Below are 13,611 nucleotides of genomic sequence, written 5' to 3'. Positions count from 1 at the left end.
AGTGAGTTAGAAGGGGGGCGGGTTACATCTCCAGAAAGGTGGTGGGATGGCAGGCCTTTGTGGAAGACCTCTTCCTGTACCACCAGCTACCTTCATCCAGACCTGTGAGCGGAGCAAAACAGGAGGGGGAGAAACATGCCCCATTATATATTTTCCCTCTTCTGTTTATATCCCCCCTCCCTCAAAGAGGAGATCGCCTCATTCATAAAATCACTTGCCATTTGGACTGATGGAGAGTTAGCATGAAGAACTCTGAGCAGCTGTCAGTCTTCACCCCTAGCCCAAAATACAAATGTGCAGCAGGAAATAAATAGAGTGACTAAAAGGGATTAATTGCTTTATTGGTGCTTGGTATAGTTCTGTTATATACAAAAGCAACAAGATTGAAGGGCAAAGGGCGGGTAGGTGTCAGAATCACAATGTAAAATATAGGGGTGGGGTGGGGGATTATGTAGGCTAAGATGAAAGGAAATATAATCCCACTCTAGGCCTGAAAAGAGGTATGCACAATAAAAGATTTAGCAAAAAACGAGGTCCTTCAGAGGGAAGGAGGGGTATCTTCCTCTCCCAGCAGGGAAGGAGGGGTATCTTCCTCTCTCAAATAAGGAAGAAAGCGAAAGGGAGAGGAAGCAAGGGAAAGTGGGTGCCCTAAAGGAGCTAGGAATCCCCTTGGTGCTGCTTCTGAGCCACAAAGACGGAGGCATGAAGAATTTACTCAGATGGGGCTCAGTCATAGTATTTCTCCGCCCGCCGCACCTGGCAGTACATCAGCATGGAGAAAACAATGCCCAAGACCTGGAGAGACATAAATCAGGTCAGACTGACAACAAAAATTGGGGGCGGAAGAGTCCCAGCCCAGCATGTCACTTCCTTACAATATTGGAATTAAGATGCTGCCTCCTGAACTCCCATCCTCGCTGCTGCCTCTAAAATGTAGGAAGGCTGAGCATAAGGTCTCAGGTCCAACCACCCAGGATCTCCAAGCAGGGCTGTCTAAAAGGCTGGAAAGCTGCTGCCTGTCCGTGTAGACCAGGTGTAGCCAATGGGCTGCCCTCTAGATATTTTGGACTACAATTCCCATCACCTGTGACCTCTGGCCATGCTGCCTGGGGCTGATGGGAGTTGTAGTCCACAACTTCTAAAAGGCCCCATATTGGCTAACTCTGCATAGACTCTATTAAATGAGCCAATATCCTGGCTTCAGGCTTCCCAGTCACCTGCTTCTTGGCCCATTTTGTACAAACTGGAGGTGGCAGGGGCAGCTTCTATGTGGTCTTTTCCCAGTCAGGAAACCATCCTCCTGGACAGTCTTCTCTCCTAAAGGGGGATGCCTTTCGAAAGCACAGATTGCACCAGTTTACGTGTTGCTTCCAATTTATTTATTTACTCCCTGTGGGACTATGGCCAGTGTTGGAAATAATTCCTGCCCTGGCTGCATCCTATTCTGTGGTCCCCTGCAGACAACCCCACCTTCTGTTCTTGTGCTGATGGTAATGGGTGGCACATGCGTTGTTGCACCAGAGCAGCCTCAGCAGTTGCTCAGGTCAGGCGTGTCCCCTCCCATGGCTCTTCCTTCCTGCTCACCTGGACAACAATGATGCAGGCGGCAAAGATGCCCATGGCTGAGATGTTCTCTCCTAGCCAGCGTTTCACCTTCTCGTAACAGGGCTTTAGGGGAATAGAGCACAAAACAAATATGGTCACCAGAGAGTGCTGGCAAGAAGAGGCAGTGCCTCCGATCTGGGTTGATCACACTCCTGTGCACCGAAAAAATGTTGTCTTCCATTTAATCTAACGTTTATTTAACATGCAAGCTGTTTCTAGCAGGAACTCTGGATCATTTGTTCCATTGTGGAACTGCGCTTGCCATCAATCAGTTGAATATTTGGGTTGAGTATTAAACTGAATAGTCAGCCCAAATCAGCTCCTATAACTTAAAGTCTCCCCCCTTCTGATCCACTGGGCTGAAGTGAACAAGCCTTTCTTCTGCAACAGGAACCTTTGCCAGCAGGAGGGTTGCATTTTCTTCTTGGCAACTAGCTGGGAGCTGCAGGCTAGGATGGGTGAAGGAATGAAGGTAAATTTTACCACTGTACAGTAACTAGACTGGTTTCTGCACAGTCACCCCTCTCTGTCCTCCATCCAGACAAGCAACAGGCATTAGGAGAGTTCAAGGACATACTACAGTCAGGCAAAAACACTCTAGATACGAAGCAGCACCAGTGAGGGATGAGGCTGAGGAAAATTTCAACAGACAGATAGGCCTGGCAGGCTGCATTTGACCCTGAAGTTCCCTGCCTCTGCTTTATGTGACAGCACTTCTCCTCGAAGAGGGCTATTACACACACACACCCCTCTCAGTATAAACAGAATCAACATACCTGGTTCCTTCAACTTTTCTTCCCAGGATTATTTTCCATGCAGCGGGTCATCTTCAGTGCTCTTTTCTGAACCTGTTCTAATTTGCCTATATTGTTAAAACTGCAGCAACCCAAGCTGGTAACTGGTCACACTAATAGGCTGACCGCCACTCTCCTTTTATGTAAGTCTTTTGAGAGTAAAATATATTGGGGAAGGGAGGAAGATAACTAAATAAAATTGGATGTATCCATACTATAGCCTGGACTAGGTGTTGTTGTTTTCCCCCCAATATATTTATAGCCTGCTTCTCATTAGCGACTTTTAAGTATAAACAACATGTTTTAAAAATCATAAAGCAGATATGCCATCCCGCTCAAAAAAAAGAGCAAGAAAATCTCACAGTTAAAAAGATGAGTTAAATTAACATGACAGCTTTGAGAAGCGGCATTAATGAAGCCAATCAAAGACATTGCTGCAGCCGTCACCAAAACTCAGTTGGGTTGAAACATCAGAAGAGGGGTGGACTAGGACGCTTTCCTCAGGAAAAGCAATCTACAAAGGCCCTCTGTCTTATTGCATATTGCTAACAGCAAGAAGACACACAGAGTAGCTAGTTTTGAAATTTTGGGGGGCTTCATAAAAGTCATGTGCTGGTCTGTAGACCACCAAAGACTAGGAACCCCTTCCCCTTCTGGTTTCATCATTCCCTCCTTCCTGAGACAGCTCAACATTTAATGCACAAAATGTTAAAAACAGAGATGTCTCAGCACCTCATTGAGTGACAGTTCTCAGGATTCACTGGGATAAGCCATGAAGTTAGAACAGCACACAAGTAATTTTGAGTGTGTTGTATAGTCAGAGAGGGAGGTGAGAATCTACGGTCAAAAGCCAGAAGCTGATACTTTTGTCGCAGGACAGAGTGTCAAAGGCCCTCTCAACCTCAACAGCTCCGAGAAAGAGGTCTGCTGGAGGGTTTTAGTGCAGGCCAGCCTCGGTAATCAGACCCTGCATTTAGCCATTTGCCACTTGCTCAGGACACAAGCATTCCTGGAGGGGGGTCAGTGGACAACCCAATTTGGAACCCACAGCCGTAGGGGATTCTCTGTTCCTTGAGGGCAACTCCTGCTGCCGTCTCACCTCCTTCCACCAGCTGGCGCTGTCCACTTGGCAGATGTCACTTTGCTGCAAGCAGCAGGACTCCGGAACCCACGTTCTGTTGCGGACCTCAAACCAGTCTGTGTAGTTCTGCACCCCACAACAGCGAAACTGGGAAGCAAGGGGAGAAATCAGTCTCACACGGGGGCGGGGGGCTCTTCCAAAATGGGATGAGGATGCTTAAAGTGGGGAAAATCTCCCTGGCTGTTTCTTAGCTCTCAAAATTTGTTCCAGATGACCTGTTTGTGGGCAGATTAGATGGCAATGCATGATGCAAGCACCATCGCACACTTCCTACTACCTTTCCCCCACCTCTTTCTTGCAAAAAAATCCCAATCTATTAGGGAAGTGGGTTTGTTGCACAAGAACTCAAAATCAGCTTTAGTTGAGCAGCCTGAATTTGCTAGGATGTGGCTGATGACCATTTGGAAGTACTGTAAACGTGTGTGTGTGTGTGTGTGTGTAACACTCACCTCATTCTGCACAACGTCCCATGCTCTGGTTAAACCCACATTTCCCTCTGTCTCATACAGCTGAAGTCCTTCCTTTAGATTGGACTGGGCATATCTATCAAACTAGAGAAAGGACAAAATAAGCAGACCCAATGGACCACCAGCACTTGTGTGTGTGATGGTAAGAGTGATGCAGAGACTAGATTATGACTTCGACTTGATGGGGCAAGCACAGCCCTCATGGTGCTTATTCAAAGTTGGATGGAAACCCTGCCCTGCCATTTTTCTTCTGAACTACTCCAAACTGGAGGTGTATCGGGAAACCCTCCGATATTCAAGTTAGGGGTGGAGACTTTGCCAAGTAGTTCACTCCAACAGTCTGAAGTCCAGCCCCCACTCTTTTTTAAACCTCCCTTCTCTTTTCCCTCACTTCCTAATTCCGTGGGTTCCAGACCTCTTTCTGGAAGATACCACCCTAAATGAAATGGTGCACTATTCCAAATTCCAAGGACGAATTAAAACCTGCTATCTTAAGAAAGCATGTAACTCAAATAACTTGATCCACTATGCAACTGTTCCGTATACATGATACAAGCAAACTCAATGTCTGAGTGTGGCTCCTAATGTAGCCAAAAATGGCACCATCCATTAACAAGTGGGAAAGTATCAGCAGGCTTGGCAGACCCCAAAGTTTGAAGAAGTATATGGGGTGTGGCGGGGAGGTGCAGGATGATGATTCATGAGGTCTATACAATGGGCTCTTTCCTCATTCCATGAGAATCGGGACAGGCTCATGGTTTGAATCAGTTTCCTCTCTGCATACACATCTGTTAAGAGCACGGGTGCTACAGGGAGCTGCCAGTATTATAATGGCATCTTTAAGTAAACTATCTTGTATCAGAGTGTGCACTCAGCAGTGGCAAGGGGCGTGGGCTGCACTGCAGGCCTGTGATGGCTGAATGTGGCCTGCAGACTGCAGGTTGCCCAAATGAACTGGATCTCACCATCCTCATTCTACATACGGGGTGAGGAAGGTCCTTACCTTGTCCCTACAGGTGACAAAAACCAGCAACCCAACCAGCTCCAGGAGGAAGAGGGTGGAGAGGACCAGGAAGAACTAGGGAAGAGATATACCCAAATCAGCAATTACAGGGAGAAGGAGAAAGCCTCATACAACACAGTTTTGTGTTTACAGATATGTGCATCTCTGAAAAAAGTGTGCTCCCACTTCCGCACTCCCCCCCCCCCCCGCTCCATACTTGATTGCAGTCATAGGATCGCATACATGCAATCAGGCCCTCTGGTTCAACTAACCCTGCAAGCCCTCCTTCCTCCCAGCCACCCACAGTTGAATGAATAGCACATGTTGCCGCCTCAAGCAGAGATCACTGGCATGGCTGAAAGATACATGCGGAACCCACAGCTCTGCATCGCTCAAGCCAGCCAGCCAAGTCACAATCAGGAAGAAAAGTTGAAAACAACAACATATCTAAAGCAAGATGTCCCACAAGCGGTGCTCTGTGGCCGCCCCCAATGGTTTTATGCACAGAAAAATGCACCTCTTGCATCCCATCTTGTCCACAGCATCTCAGAAATGCACTTTTCTGCTTCCTACTGATGACTGCACTCTGCCTATGCTCCAAAGCAGGGCTGAGCATTCTTGCATTTAACATAGGTTCTGTAGAGAAACTGTGCTTTGAATTAAGCCATTTCTCTGCCGGGCACCTTCTCCTACCGAAGATCTCATTAGACACCTCTGCACCAATTTAATCCAAATCTCTTACACTCACCCCCTCCCCAATGTAACACCCAGTGGAGAGATACCTCTTACCGTCAGCAGGAGGCAGCGGTGCTCTGTGGCCGCCCCCAAGCATCCGAGGAAGCCCACAACCATGATGATGGCTCCAGTCGCCATGAAAAGCCCCGCTGCCGACAGAGACGGGAACGAGAACGACAAGGTGGCAAAGCGGCCCTGGGTCACAGCCAGCCATACGCCCACGCCAAGCACCCCACAGCCGCCAAGCTACAGGGAGAGAAGGCAAGCTATATCACTGTTCGGGGACACATGCCAGGCATGTAGAATCACTAGAGGAGGGTGAAGATCAAGGCTAGTGAGGGGTGTGGCTTGGGCAGAGTCCTGAGGGTCAAGTAGAGAGGTCTGGAGAGATGTGCATGACCTGAGGTTCCCCACCTCTGATGGTACCACCTCCCCCCACCTCCGTCCAGGATGCTGTTGTGGAAGAGATCATCGGCTGAGTCTCCACTCACCAGCCGCAAAAGCTCTCAGTTCAGCCCCTTCCCACAAACAAGACCTAGTTCCTCCTGACTCCCAATCCTGTGCCAAGTTTTTATTGGAACAAATAAAGCAGCTGTCAACATTCTGTTGCTGACACCCCCTTGCCCATTACAAGGCCGATGAAACTTCTGTGACATCACAAGCGGTTCAGCCAATAGTGGAGAGCGGGGTCTCTCAGGCAGTCTACAGGCAGATTTTTGGTTTGCTATAAAATGACAGCGTTTTAACACACAGATGCACTTTCCCTCTTGTTCATTCTTACAAACCTGTAGGGCAACTTGTTACTTATTTATTAAAAGAGAAATGTCCTGCCGTGAATAACAGGCCCATAAGCCCTTCCCACTAATCCTGGGAGTCCCCAGGTCAGATGTAGACAGAAAGGCTATCCGATGAAGATTTTTTTGACTTTCACACAACCTTGTCTGAGGGGAGGTGCACAGACCCAATGCAACTCACCCAGAAGATGAGGTTGAAGACGAACATCTTCACTTTAACGCACAGCAAGCAGCCGCGGCTGACCCCCATGGTGGATGTGTCTGGAAAGGTGGGGGGGGGGGGCAAAAGAAAACAACATGCTGTGATTCTGGAACATTCATACATGAGCATTTACAATACAGTTGGAAGAAATTCATAGGCAATCCTGGTCCCCTATGAAAACAATGAAGTGACGTATCCAAAGCTGTCCATGCAATAGGATTCTATCCTCCTCTTGTCTCCCCCGCAGCTTCCTCCCCTTCCCCTAATTTGCTTTGTGGGGCTTGGGACTGCAAGGGAGCTAGAGAGAGGAGGAGAGGGAAGGTGAAAAAGTCTGCTGGGATCCCACAAGCAATTTATTGGGGTTTTTATTCCCTTTAAATTCAAATAATAAAAAAAATTAAGAGGGAGAACTATGTATGCCACCTTGATCCCCTTGGAGGGGTGATAGGATACAACTGTTATAATTAAGAACTACTAAGGTGGTGTTACTCAGTGTCCCTCACACAATATGAAATAAAAAGAAGTCTCTCTCACTGAAAAAATTCAGAGAAACGTCCGTTCCCCCACCCCCCCACCCCGCGTACCACTTCAGCCAAACTGTGATTAGGCTAATCTACATGAAAGGAAGCCTTTCCTCAGACAAAAACGAGCATTTCAGAGTTGGGAGACCCCAAATGAACAGGCCAAGGTAAAATTCCTAGGCCTAACTGGGAGGATGGGCAGGTCAAGGCCTGGTTAGCATTAGAAATGGTTTTGTGGATTCTACATAAAGTTTAAAGACCGTCTCTTGGACATACAGTACTGAAAATTTTAAATGTTCACCCCCCTATTTAATCAAAGCAAACAAGTTGGTGGCTATGGCCTTCAGGCCTGGCATATTGGTTTGTACAATTTTGTACAAATTTTTGTTTATCTTATTCAAAAAGCAAAGGGTGGCTAAAGGACTCTCACCAATTGCATCCTGGCAACCCCTCTGTGAGGTAGGATGGGCTAAGTTCTGCCCAAAATTTCATGACTGAGGTGGGATTTGAACTCAGGTCTCTCCCTGAAGTCTAACCACTACACAGTCCTGTCTCACTATGGCTTCTAAAGTGTGCAGAATCAATAGGCTGGTCAGAAATAAAGATGCTTCTGGACGATGATTAGACATAGTTTTGAATTTTTGCGGGGCCGGGCATAGGAGCAATGGCCCCTTATGTCCTTTCTATATCATGCCAGCAGCAAGGGAACTGTGTATTCAGGCAGAACTGAGGGGAGTTTGAATTCAAGCAGCTCCCTAACAGCCAAAAAAAGTTGAGAGGCCTATCAAGAGAATGGCAAAATCTTCCCCACAAACACAAGCAACCTTAAATCGTAACCTCTGGACATCTGGAGGGAGTTATTTTTGGTTCCCAATGTTCATATGCTCTGCTTTTTAAAAAGAACAATGCTGTATTTATGTACTTTTAACTTTAAAGGTTTGCCTGTTTCCTACCTCCTCTTGAAAATTACTGTAATAAAAAATACGAATGCGGTCAAGCTTGGGAACCGTTTTATTATTATTTTTTGTCCCATTTAAATGGAGAGCGTACCATGTTTTAAGTATCAAAACAACTAAGAGTATAACACTGTTTAATTTTATTTTTTAGGAAAATAACTGTAAATACATAAAACATTGATTTATCCCCTTCAGACGAAGCGGCTAAGGAAGTGGTGGGAAAGCAGGTAAATTATCTGATTTAGGGAAAGCTAAATAAATAAACAACAAACGAACTGGGGGTGGAAAAGTCCCCTTGTCCAGGCCCAGATTACAGATTTCCTGTAGGGCAACACATCTCCTGCTATCATGTGTGCTGAAGATGAAGGTACATGAAGGCGAGAAAGAAGACGGGCAATGTTTATCCCCAGACCACGTAAAAAGAAATTGCCAAGTTTTCCTTAGTCAAACGCTCCCCACCCTGTAGGCCTTTCCTGCTAAAGCTACCCCACCCCACCCTTACCCTCATTCCTTGCCTTTTTGCCACTCGACAGAGTTCCTTTTCCATTTTTTCAGCAAAACCCATTCTGTAGAAATAAAACATAACCCACATTCCAGACCCACCTTCCCAATTCACGACCCAAACCTCCCCACCCGCCACCGTTCTGGATTTAACAAGAATGTTAAATTCCAGGATCTGAACTGGTCGAAAATATATTCCTTACAGTAAATAACCCATAAAATTGTGATGGGCTTTTAAAATGCACACCCATTCCCGCTCTCCCTTAAATTATTTCCCTAAGGGGGGGGGGCAAATGGGAGAAAACCAAAATAACATGAAAGGAGCCTTTAGATCTCTTTCTTTCGTCTTTCTTTTAACAAAGTACCAATACCTCTGGAGGAAAGTAACTAACTACAGCTGCCAAATTTCTCGCTGCCCCCCTGATCTTGCAAGTAAGAGACTTTGGGGTGGGCAGAATTAGTTCTATGGGACCCAGAAAAATATTGCAATACAGCAGAAATCATCCCCTCCCCCCAAGGAGGGAGTCTCCTCGGGCTTTTTATACCCATCAAAATATCCCTGGTTCGACACATCCCTCCCCCCCCCCCAATTATAAATACATTTCCGTGCGCCCCTCACCTTGATCTCGGGGCAGGAGACTTTGGGGCGGGAGCGTGGATTTGGGGCGGGAGCCCCCCTCCCAGACACCTAGACCTCTTCCAAGTTGCTTGTCCTCTGATGGGATGCAGGATGGAAAGGGAGGGGGAGCAAATTCCAGCACGGGACAGGGGGAAGGAAATGGGAGGGGAGAAAGGGGGGCAGTAATGTGGGGCGTGTTTGAGACTATGGGGAGGAGTCCAGGGGGCTCTGGGAGGGAAACGGGTTTCTATTCGAGACAAAGACGTCCAGTCGGATTCGAACCCCCGTTCTTGTTTAAACTTTCCCCCTCCCCCGCAAAAAAGGACAATGAAAAGCGACTCAGTTGTACCGCATTAATATCAGAAGCGTGTGGCTCAATGAGACTTACTGCGGAGTAGACTTGTATGGGATTGGAGAATAACTTCTCTTTCTGCTTTCGAGACGTTTCCAAATTATGCCCCCGCGGGAGGGAGGGAGTTAAAACACGCTTGCAGAGACCGGATCTCAGGGTTCTGGGTTCCATCCCCACGTTGGGCAAAAAGATTCCTGCATTGCAAGGGGGTTAAGCTAGATGACCCTCCGTGTCCCTCCCAAGTTTACAATTCTAAGTAAACGCCAACACAGGCTGCACGTGACAGCCTCAGATTTCCAACTCTGCTCAAAGCACTACCGAGAGCACCTCCTGTTGTGCAGGAGTAGTTTGCTCTGAGAGCAACTTCGGGAGTAAAGTACTTCGCTTCTGTACCTTCCACATTGCCAGCTTCCAAGTGGGTGTTTATTGTGGGTTTTGTGCTCCCCGTGCACACGGGTTTTCTCCAGCAGCGGTCACACGTCAAAATTCCAGCCCCCCTCCATTCAATCCTGATTCACCCTTTCCACTGCCTGCACACCACAGGCGTTTAAACTAAGAACAGTCTCTCCTTCAAAAGAATTCTGGGAGCCGTAGTTTGTTACGGGTGCTGGGAATTGTAGCGATGAGAGGGGTAAACTACAGTTCTCAGGTTTGTTTGGAGGAAGCCGTGCGCTTTGCCATATGAAGACCCCCGTGTGGAAGACAGAACGTTTATTGTCAAATAGCAGATGCGGGGAGCGGGGGCACAGCAAAGTAACGGGGCAGTGCTCAGGATTTCACAAGAGAGGACCTTTACCTCGGAATAAACCCCTGTTTGAGATGGTGGCTGTTATCAACCCCCCTATATATATAAATATTCTACAATCTTTACAACAACCCTGTAAGGCAGGCCAGGTATCATTATCTCGGGGAGAGAGAATGCGCATCACTCTCAAAAATTTAAACCGCATAAGCAAAAATTCCAAATTTTGAGGACAAATGCCTTTATTTGCGCCAAGCAAAATGTATGAAATTAGCAAGCAAACTTCCGAGTTCTCCAGAATTCTTCCTCAGGCGGGATGTTACACAAAGAAAGAAAGAAAGAAAGAAAGAGGGGCGGAGAGAAAGAAAAAAAAAACTTGGATAAAAGCAAAGATCCCGAGGATGTTATAACAACAAGATGCCCCTCTTGCAGATCGATGCCGCTTACGTATAAGGGGAAGAAATTTGGGCTCCGCTAGGAAGGGGCGTCGCCGCCGTCGGGGCTCCTCCTCCTCCTCCTCCTCCTGCTGCTGCGGCGGCGGCGGCGGCCACGCTTGTGTCTCCCTCTTGCGGGCAGCGGAAGAAGCCAGCCCTCGGCCTCCCTGCTGCGCCAGAGCCACGAGGGACCCCCGGGAGAGAGGAAGGCGGCCGAGGCCGAGAGGAAGGTGGGGAGCGGCGGGGAGAAGGAGAAGGGTCGGCCGGGGAGGAGGGCGAGGGGGAAAGATGGCCAATGGGAGGGAGGCAGGTCTGGGGAGCGCCGAGCTGGCGGGAGAAGGCCGGGAGAAAGTGGATGTGTGGGGCCGGGGAGTGAGAGATCCGGGGAGGGCGAGGGCCGCCCCCACTTCCCGAAGGTGGAAGCAGGAATGGGGGAAGCGCTTAGGGGAGCGGAAGGCTGTTCGGGACGGCTCCAAAGGCACGAGAGGCAGAGATTCACCCGGTGAAGCTTGTAGAGTGGGGAAGACGCAGCAACAGAGGGAAGCAGCACCTGTTGAATTTCAGCCTTCCCTGAAGCTGTTTACAACCGTAAAAGCCGTGGGTGAGGGCGTGGCCTTAACCTAAGAGGTGTGGGGTTTCCCCCTCCCGATCGCCTTTGCAGCAAGAGCAGTTAACCCGTGGCTGGATGATGATGATGATGAGGGGGGGGGGGTGTCCTAGGGCTTCCATCACCTTTGGCCATCATTGGCCAGGCCAGCTGAGGTTGGTGGGAGCTGGAGTCCCCCACAATAAAATATTTGAGGGGCCAGGCACCCCCAAAGTTGATGAGTATTCCCATTCAAACCTGGTGGGTGCACTGCATCCTGTGAACAATTATGTGGTGGCAGGACTTACCTGGACCCCCACAATATTTTATTCAAGTTGGGGGCCCCTGCTGTAAACTAATATTAACGGAGAAATTCCTGCAACACTAAGAATAGCTAGGTAGCCCAGGAAGCTTTGGTGGGAAGAGAAGAAGCCTGGGTGACTTGCCTCTCTTCCTGTTTCTCCCTCCCCAAAATATATTCCTTTTTAGGCCACCTCACAATGATCATCCCAGTTCGGTGCTTCACCTGCGGGAAAGTTGTGGGCAACAAGTGGGAAGCCTACCTGGGCCTCTTGCAGGCGGAATACACAGAAGGGTGAGTCCACAGGTTTGCCTCTTTGCTGTATCTTCTAGGATTTCTACCTTGTCTTTCTCTGTTGACCTGCTGAAGCAGGCCAAAGGCGCATCTAGCCCCCCATCCTGTTATCACAGATAATAATAACTTTTACTACACGACTTTTTTGGATGAAAACTTTTAGTATACCTGTAACGTTTTAATGGTCTGCTTTCCCCCATCTCCGTAAATGGCTTCTGGACTCCTTCCAGTTGTTGTTGTTGTTGTTGTTGTTATTGTTGTTTTATTTGTATCCCACCCATCTGACTGGGTTGTCACAGCCACTCTGGGCGACTTCCAGCATATACCGTATTTTTCGCTCTATGAGACGCATCAGACTACAAGACGCACCTAGTTTTTGGAGGAGGAAAACAAGAAAAAAAATATTCTGAATCTCAGAAGCCAGAACAGCAAGAGGGATCGCTGCGCAGTGAAAGTAGCAATCCCTCTTGCTGTTCTGGCTTCTGTTATAGTTGCGCAGTCTGCATTCGCTCCATAAGACGCACACACATTTCCCCTTACTTTTCAGGAGGGAAAAAGTGAGTCTTATGAAGCAAAAAATACAGTAATAAAACATTACACATTTCCCTATACAGGGCTGCTGCCCTCAGAGTGCGGGATAAATTGGATAAAACTGGCTAACTCTCTACACTGGACACGGGTATTTATCTGTCTCCAATCCAGAGCAGGCCACTGATCAAAGGCGCAGGAGCAGAGGGCCACAGAAAGGTTGGCAATCCGAGTCAGGAGAAAGAGAAAGGGAGAGAAAATCCAGAGCAAAAATCTTGAGACCACCCACTCATTTTTCCGTTCCCTCTCTCAGGGATGCGTTGGATGCCCTTGGCCTGAAGCGCTACTGCTGTCGGAGGATGCTCCTGTCACACGTGGATTTGATTGAAAAGTTGCTGAACTATGCGCCCCTGGAGAAGTAGTAGTGTTGGCACCCTGGAACAGAGCCACAATGAGGCTGGAAGACACCCCCCCCCCCGGTGGATAGATAGATAGATAAATAGATGATAGATAGTCTGTCTTCAGATTATATCCAAACCAGGCACCTCCCACTGGAGGGTGCTGTTGTGCAATGGAAGGATTCTGTCTCATTCAGTGATGTGCAATAAATGGCATGGTGCATAGGAGCATATGCGCTGTGTTCCCAAAAGAATGATACACACAAATTTACTCTTGTGTTGTTTTCCGTGGGGTTTTTGGGGTGGGGTGGGGTTGAGCAAAATGATCTTTGGTATTTTGTGAAATATGCTTGTAGAGTAGATTTTACTTTTGATTTTGTCTTCAATGCTGCCTTCCTCAGGATTTTTATTTTGAATGAAAGGAGAAACATACTTCATTATGTTTGGAGTGGTTTATGCAGCCTTGTTTCCCTGCATATAGGCTTGCCCAGCTTTTTGGAACAATCTTGTGAGATTTGATCAGAACTAGTGTTAAATCAGTACAGACAGTACTCTGAACAGCGAATTATTGAAGCAGGCTTTCCAACAGAACATAAGAGAGAATGATTTCAGGAGACGTGCCCTTCCAAGAACCATGG

General features: G+C 47.8%; 2 protein-coding genes across 2 annotated transcripts; one reads left to right on the top strand and one right to left on the bottom strand.

The window, feature by feature from the left end:
* Positions 1–592: 592 nt before the first annotated feature.
* On the bottom strand, positions 593–9,498 carry LOC309327887 (tetraspanin-4-like). Its single transcript, XM_081837499.1, has 8 exons — positions 9,339–9,498; positions 6,721–6,800; positions 5,800–5,991; positions 5,011–5,085; positions 3,990–4,091; positions 3,499–3,627; positions 1,585–1,668; positions 593–795 (listed from the first exon to the last, which is right to left on the bottom strand). Exons 2-8 carry the CDS (start codon positions 6,787–6,789, stop codon positions 727–729), a joined length of 720 nt encoding a protein of 239 aa, XP_081693625.1. The 5' UTR covers positions 6,790–6,800; positions 9,339–9,498; the 3' UTR covers positions 593–726.
* A 1,457-nt stretch (positions 9,499–10,955) lies between these two features.
* LOC309327901 (DNA-directed RNA polymerases I, II, and III subunit RPABC5-like) lies at positions 10,956–13,240 on the top strand. Its single transcript, XM_081837529.1, has 3 exons — positions 10,956–11,096; positions 11,942–12,047; positions 12,889–13,240. Exons 2-3 carry the CDS (start codon positions 11,953–11,955, stop codon positions 12,995–12,997), a joined length of 204 nt encoding a protein of 67 aa, XP_081693655.1. The 5' UTR covers positions 10,956–11,096; positions 11,942–11,952; the 3' UTR covers positions 12,998–13,240.
* Positions 13,241–13,611: the final 371 nt, after the last annotated feature.

This window comes from Podarcis erhardii, assembly GCF_964252035.2.
Source record: "Podarcis erhardii genome assembly, chromosome: 13".
NCBI classification, from domain to species: Eukaryota; Metazoa; Chordata; class Lepidosauria; order Squamata; family Lacertidae; genus Podarcis; species Podarcis erhardii.
This window is presented reverse-complemented; position numbering and strand designations above follow the sequence as displayed.